The sequence below is a fragment of the Drosophila albomicans genome, chromosome 2L (genome assembly GCF_009650485.2).
Source record: "Drosophila albomicans strain 15112-1751.03 chromosome 2L, ASM965048v2, whole genome shotgun sequence".
NCBI classification, from domain to species: Eukaryota; Metazoa; Arthropoda; class Insecta; order Diptera; family Drosophilidae; genus Drosophila; species Drosophila albomicans.
In genome coordinates, this window is record NC_047628.2 from 25,522,498 (window position 1) to 25,530,449 (window position 7,952).

General features: G+C 41.3%; 1 protein-coding gene across 1 annotated transcript; it reads right to left on the bottom strand.

Moving 5' to 3' along the window:
- Positions 1 to 6,390: 6,390 nt before the first annotated feature.
- LOC117564460 (uncharacterized) lies at positions 6,391 to 6,854 on the bottom strand. Its single transcript, XM_034243244.2, has 2 exons — positions 6,728 to 6,854; positions 6,391 to 6,673 (listed from the first exon to the last, which is right to left on the bottom strand). Exon 2 carries the CDS (start codon positions 6,666 to 6,668, stop codon positions 6,528 to 6,530), a length of 141 nt encoding a protein of 46 aa, XP_034099135.1. The 5' UTR covers positions 6,669 to 6,673; positions 6,728 to 6,854; the 3' UTR covers positions 6,391 to 6,527.
- Positions 6,855 to 7,952: the final 1,098 nt, after the last annotated feature.

Genomic DNA, 7,952 nt, shown 5'->3' on the forward strand with positions numbered 1-7,952 from the left:
CCCTCTCTCTCTCCTTCTGTAAGTTGCATTGGCATGGCCGGAACAGTTGCAACTACAAGCAGAAGGATATTTATGGGCATTGGGCGTGTTCCGCCTCCTTGCTTGGGCTCTGCTCGCACTTTTCACTGTTTTTGCTGCCGTTGTTGCTGCTGCTTCTTGGTGTCTTTGGCCGTTTTTCGGTCGTTTCTTCGACTTCGATGGCTCCGTTTGTATTTATGTCTTCGTCTATAAATCCATGTCTTCACAGGCACACACAACCCCCCTACCCTCCTCCTCCTCAGCCAGCACTCTCGCATCTGCCATGTCAAAGCGTAGATTTATAATTTTCGAACAGCGTCGCCCAATGCAACTCAGGGCCAACACAAAAAAAAAAAGAAATAAAGAAAGCACACACACACAGAGTGAGTGAAAGAGAGAGAACGATAGAAAGAGAGAGAGAGAGAGAGGGTTATATGGAGGCCACCGCCTGCAGTTTGAGCCTGGCCAAAAACGGGGTTCGGCGGTTCTGCCTGTCGAATTGCATGAATTATGATTTTTGATTGAAGTTGAGTTATTGCAATTCAATTTATTATAAATGCGGTTGCTGCTACGAACCTTGCCACTGCCTCCCTACCCTTTTTGACTCTTTCCCTCCCTCTCTCTCTCTCTCTGTCTCCTTCTCTCTGCCTGCTCAGGACATTGAACTATGAGTTCCTGGCGTGGCCAAATTTCCGTGTATATCTCGCTCTCTCACTCCTTCGGTGTGTTTGAACCGTTTTCGACACTTTTGCTAAATTTATTGCCGATTATTTTTACATTTCTTTTTCAATTTGTGTGCCCGCATTCTCTCCTCCCCCCTCGCTTCACCCCTCTTCTCTTGCTAGCAAAGTTTTTGGGTGCCGCCGCAATTATTTTTTAACATTTTTGTTGATTTTCCATTGATTATTTTGTGTTTCGCTTGCCAGCCAGCGAATGTTTTAACGTTATGCTCATAACTACTTGTGTCTCACTTGTCATCCTCCGATGGCATATTTATGGATCTCACAGGACGACAGATGTGCTTAAGAGCAACATAAATCTTGTCAAACGTTTGAAGAATGCAATTCAACTATTGAGTCATTAGCTAGAAAATAAGATAAGTTTTTATTTTAGTTTATTTAATTGTTAACGTAGCCTGAAGGCCTTAGTTGCTCTGACTCATCTCATTGTTATTACAATAAAATAATAATAATTGTGAAGTGCCTCAGACTCTCATTTTTTACATGTTTACATTAACATATTAATTTAACAAATTAATCTAATAAATTATCATTTAAAGTTGTTCTATTCAATATTATAAGTTCTTTCCTATGAGATTTTTTCAAGTTTATAACCCATTAGAAAGTTCTCTTTAATTAATTTATATTCATTATAAATATTACACTAAAAAAATTACTTAAATTAAAATGTTGGTTCGAGTACTAAGAATTTTGATTTAAAAAGTGCGTTTAAAGTTAGAAAATACATCTTGACTTCAAGAACATTTAATAAAAGATCCAAGTTTTTATTAATAAGAAGAACAAATCTTATTCTAAGAATATTATTTTATTATATTATATTTTTATTATATTTTACTCGTTTGATAAGAAGATTTTTGATCTGAAAACTATAAGATTTTTTTCTGTTATTGATAACAACTGAAGTCTTATATTAAATTTATAATAATAAATTAAAATATTATTGTATTTTATTGTTTTGTACTATTAATTTATTATTTTACTCTCTAAATAGAGCATTCAGTTTTTCATTTTGATGCTTACTTATTACCATCGATTCGTACAAACTGTGAACCTAGGATCTCAACTCTCTTCTATTTCATTTAATTTCATTATATAATATTTCACTTAATTTGTTTCTCAATAAAGTTCACCATAATTCCATTTAGAAAATATTTTTTTTAAAATTAAAATAAGCTCTTCAAAAGAATTTCCAATTCCCAAATTTTATTCACTCCCTTAGCTTATATTGTAATTAAGTATTCATACTAAAGATTCCTTTAATCTGTAATCAAATCTCGAGCACAAACAGTTGCAAGTCATAATTCGAGGGGCATTTATAATGGCGACATCTGCAGCTGGGTCTGGAAACTGAAACAGAAACCGAAACCGAAACAGAAATAGCAGCAGAATCTCGAACAGAGTCCTGCATATGGATGCCGTCAGCTATTGTCGGCTATTGGTGGCACATAAATCAGAAATGGTTCATGGAAATATGGCCAAAAAGGATATTTTTCATGCAGCGCAAAAGTCGAGCGGGGGGCGAGGGGGTGTCAGAGGGGACTTTGCTTGCAATTAAGAGAAATATATTAGTCTCGCAGCTGATTTAATTATTTAACAATGAAGTCCAAGAGCAAATGTTTTATGCGGCCACCAAAATGCCATTTGCCAGGGACAACGACCAGCGAAGAGAAGCTGAAGTGGAGCTGCCGCGAGGAGGCATCTGGAGGTGGAAGAAGGGGCTAGGGGGCGTGGCGGTAAACAAACCCGTTGCCCGTTAACCCCGGTCGGTGGCGTCTAAGCGCTTCAAACAACCGCATCACAGTCAGACAAAGGCATCAACCGAATGGCAATTGGCAAAGCACGATGGAGTGAGAGGGAGAGAGATAAAGAGAGAGAGAGAGAGAGAGAGAGAGAGAGAGAGAGAGAGACGGAGATAGAGCAGTTGCTGTGGTGTGGGATCTGTAATTGCAGCAACGCGCATAATTCATATCAAATGACCATTTTAAAATCCTTTTATTTCTGTTGCGTCGTCCTCCAGCGGGGATTCACTTCAGCCCGCTTCTCTTACCTCTCCCCAAAAATATTTGAAATAATAATTCTTCGAGATAAATTACCCAAAAAACAGGTGTGTGTACGCTGCTCTAAATTGCCCTGGTCCATGTCCTTTCTCCCTACTCTCAGCTTCTAGCGCGAGACAATGACACAGAGCCGCAACTACAACAACAGAGCACTCTCTCCCTCTCTCTTTCTCTCTCTGTCTCTTTCTGTTCATCTCTCAGTCGGTCTCTTTCCTGGCAGTCGGTCAGCGTACGGCGGATGGGCTTAAGTGCTCGGCTCGTCTCCGTTTCTCATCCCCTCCCCAACAACAACAACTCGTTCTCTGCGTTTGGCATTAAGCATCAGGAAATTATGCTGACGCTGCCAACTGGCCGAATGCTGGCCTGTTCCCATTGCCCATTGCCCATTGCCGGGGCAATCAGCGGCGTCTGCAGATGTGCATGCATGTCCATGTTCTCATCCTCATCCTCATCCACATTCACGCTCATGTCCATGTCCATGTCCTTCGTATCTGTCTCGCATCTGCGCTGCAGCGCCTGCGCCAGCGTCAGCTCCCTGTCTTGCTGTTGTCCTCATTAAACACACACATACGTACTATCACACACACATATGCAACACACATACCATCACACACACACAGTAACACAGAGAGATAGCGACTGCGACGCCCGCTCTAATGAGTTCGCAAGGACCCCACGAGGGCATATGTTTGTTGGCCATGGATCCTTCTGCTCTCTGCATGTGTGTGTGAGTGTGACTCTATGTGTGGCTGCCACGATGCATCCTCGCTTGATTGCCAGCCCGCTGCTGGCCCGTCTGCTGTGTCACACATCTGGGTGCAAATTATGGCACATTTCAAATACATAGCACCAAAATGCACTTCGAGAAATGCGGCAGCAAGTTAACTTTATGAGAATCGAGTAGAGGTACATAGTTATTCAGGTGAATGCGAAGAACTGCTTGGCTATTTACTACAGTGAAAGCAGACAGCGGAACATGACAAGACTAGAGAGTGAAGTATAAGTAGAGTAACGTAACATTGCCATGACATCGCATAACAAATGCAAAGTCATTCTACAAAACTTTCAAAGCATATGTCACAGGAAGTTAACTTTTTGAGAATCGAGTAGAGAGGTTCAAACTTATGCAGCTGAACAACTGCTTGACTGCAAACGTCTAATGCAGGAAGAGAACACTGCTTGAATTGAACTGCTTGACTGCACTAAACACCATGCAGATCAGAATATGCACCAGGAAGTTAACAGTATGAGAATTGAGTAGAGCGGCGCAAATTGCTCTGATGAACTGCATTGTTAGCAAATGTGAGAGCAGGCTAAAAAAAAAGGGAAGGAAATGCTATCGATGTTAACTTTTTGAGAATCAAATAGAACGGTGCAAAATAACGATGATGCATATTAGGATATGCAAAAGCGAGACATAAAGTGAGCAGAGAAGCAATATACTGTAGCAGGCTAACTGCACGGGAGCAAAGTAGAGTTTCACTATTATGTTAGCAAGCAGGTGGCGAGAATGTGCAACGCAAAGTTAACTAAATGAGAATCGAATATAGAGGATCAAATATGGGATGATCAATATTCGCAGATGTAAGAGCAAACAGAAGAATTCAGCAGAAAAGTATAAGAATATTAATAAAGAGAAACGCACTGAAATTAACTTTCACTTTCTAATTAATTTATATGTATGTAGAATATATTAATACAAATATAAATTTCTTCTCATTATTCACTTTCTTAATTAATTTCAGTGTATGGCTGCATTGCAAAATGTGCGGCGCTTGTTGGCGAGAAAGAGAACGCGATAATCGCATAAAAGTTTACATTTATGATGCTCCCGCTAGGTTCGGATAGGTGCAGAGCTCTATGCTCCACACACGCACACACACACACACACAAACACACACACAATCATTTTCCCCATGTGTGTGTGGCAGTCACAAACACCTCGGCCGTAAAACATTCGGCTGACGGCAGCACACAAAGTCTGACGGACAGACGGACGGACGGACAGCTGTTTGCGGATAGCGGAATGAAGCGAATGGAGAGCGGAGATCGTAAACGCGTCGCTGGGACTAGGCTCAAATGCAATGTGCAGCAGTAGCATCAGCAGCGAGAGGAGCAAGGGGGAGGAATGAGAGGGTTGCCTGCTGCTTGGAATGAAAACAAAAAGGCGCGAAAATCCATTCGCTCATAAAATGCGCCACAGTGTGCATTATTTTAATGTCACTGATAAATCATTTTTATGTCGGTGCTAAATCAAAAGATGGACGAGCAAATGCCGTATTTCAAGCGTGGCAAACCGGGCAGCCAAAAGACAGAGAGAGACAGAGAGAGAGAGAGAGAAAGGTGAAGTGGAGCAAGAGCACTCGGTGTCACACATGCAGCTGGCTGATGCAGCTGCAGATGAAACAGAAGCTGAAGCTGGAGTTGTGGCTGCTGTTTTGCTGCTGCTGAAGCGGCACAAGGTGTGTCCCAGGTAGCGTTGCATTCGTCCATTAAAATGCGCTCCGGTGTCCAAAACACAAGCACAAGCACTTCTCTACCGCCCTCCCTCCCATCTCCACCTCTCTCTTCGTGCTTTGCTCCCCTAGGCATCCTTCGAGTCGAGCCACGTTTATTTATTATTAACACAAAAAAGACCCCGAGGACGAATTGCAGTCGTGTTGCGAACCAAGCTCACACAGCCTCCTGGCCTAGGACCCCCTTTTCCCCCTCCCTCTCCGCCTCCCCCTACTTGCATGGGAACGCGACGCAAGTGCGCTGAGTGGCTCATAATTCGTCGTCTCCAGCATCGTCGTCGTCGTCGTCGTCGCTTCTCCACTGCAGAAATTCATCTGTTTGTGGTTCAAACACGTGCCGTGCCAGAAATAATGTGCGCCAGAATCAGCAACGACTAATGGGGCTATAGGGCCACTCAAAACGGGGCTAGAGCACTAGAGGTTAGGGCCAGGCGCCAACTGCGCCAAAAAACTGTGCTACAGCATTGCACATTGCGTATACGTAATGTGACTACAAAGCGCTGCATGCTTTATCTGAGTGTAGAAAATTCTCATATGCAAGATGGTAGTTGCATAAATATTGCAACTAACTATGCTATGATAAACTATAAATTTGTAGAAATTATTTAGAAAATTTCTAGGTGAATTAATTCAAGTTAATATAGAAATTTATATATGCAAGGAATGTATGAATGGAAAATATATTAAGATTGGAAATGAATTTATTACTTAAACAATTTTTAATTATATGTATTGATAAATGCAATTTTGAAAAAGATGCCACATTTTTTTATTTTTAAGATTGGAAATGATTTTATTACATTGGAAACATAAAAATTAAACGGAAAAATGCAAAATGGACGATGCTAAATTGTTTCAGCCAAATGCAGAAAATGAATTTACAAAAATTCCATCTCAATTATTTGTGATGAATGTTGAAAGAAAATATTAATATTTTACTTCCAATATTTCCTCATTCTTTGATGTGATATATAACAAATACAGTATTTCTCTTAATGCCATATTATAATGCTACTATTTAATCATTTATTCAGTAATACATTCCACTCTTCAGATGTGTTTTATATGTTTAAATTACTTATATTTACGCACAGCTTAACTCTGAAAGGAACTAACATTGCACATTCCTAATTCACATATGTTTAATACGTAATTTGATTTAAATTGAAATGCAATTTGGTGACTTTCCCCTTCATCTAAGCCATGAGCTTTCGTATCAAAATGGGAGCCAGTCGAATGGTGGCGCAGAGTGCAGTGAAGATTATTAAACTGGCGCGAACTTCGTCCTTGGCACGCTCCTCAATGTGATCCGGACCGATTTGCTTAAGGCGCATCATTTTGACTGCAAAAAGAACTTAGATTAAAATGAAGAAGTGTTAAATAAGTGAATGCTTACCTAATCAATGAATGCGTTTTATTTTAACTGTAAACAGCGAGACAGAAATTTACTCGATTGTTCGACTTTTCGATTTGATATCCTAATAAAATGAAAACGAATTTGTTTTATTTTCGATACAGAGAGATTTGACAGTGAAGTCAAGGAGTTGCCGCTTAAGCTAAAAAGCAAGCGATTAACTCGCCAGTTGACTGTGATTTGACTAAGCCACAGCGTCCTCAACGGCTGACAAGGGGAATATAAATCAAATAAACAAACCTCATTAACATATTATCATATTATCAGCATCAGAAATTCTGACACGACGCCGTCAGCTGAAGCAGCCAAGAGGCGAAATCTGTCACGAGGCATTAAAGGAACAAGAAGAGGAGGCCACAGCCACAGGCTGACTCTCAAGTGATGCCACTTCTTGTGACTGTTGTTGACTTGACGTTGCGGTGTCGCCACCTTGGGCTTCCTTCTTCCTTCTTCCTGTAGGTGGAATTCCCGGAATCCCGGCACACATAATTATGCGTGTAAACAAGCGTGATGATAGTGCGCTGACGTGTGAGACTCGAAGCTAAAGCTAAAGCAGGAAACTAAGACTGACATCCTCAAGGTGCGAAAGGGTTGCAAAGACAGTCAGCGGAGTCTTGATGGAAACGTTCACGACGTCTAAACAAATTGCCGAAATTGCTCACTGCCCGAGCCCGAGAATCAAGTCTTATTCCTAGAGATGTTGACGCACCCTTTCTCCGAGGCAAGGCAATGTGTCAGCCTGTTTTCCGGCTGATTTATTCGTGTTGTGTTGGCAACAATTAGAAAAGTTACCGCAGGATATACACAACAACAACAATTCTCCCTCTTTCTCGCTTTCTGTGCGCTTTAATTTGACGAAAGACTGATGACATCTCATTAATATTCATTGCTGCTGCAAGACGCTGGGATTTGCGGCCATATATCCTGTTTATGCCTGACTTTATTCATGGCGCCGCCAAATAGTTGTAGTTGCTGTTGTTGTTTGTGTGTCCTGGCTGCTCGATGTTTGTTGGCTGGCATGTAGATGAGCTGCGTCCTGCGTCTCGTCCTGCGCTCTGATTCTAATGAGGTGTTAAATGTTTTTGGCATGACAAGCTGAAGCATTTTGTTCCCTTCCCTCCCTGGGGTGACTTTCTACCCCTTTTGTATGTAGGTAGATCATAAAGCAACTGCTTTAAGTGATTGAGTTGTTGACTGTGCTAATGAA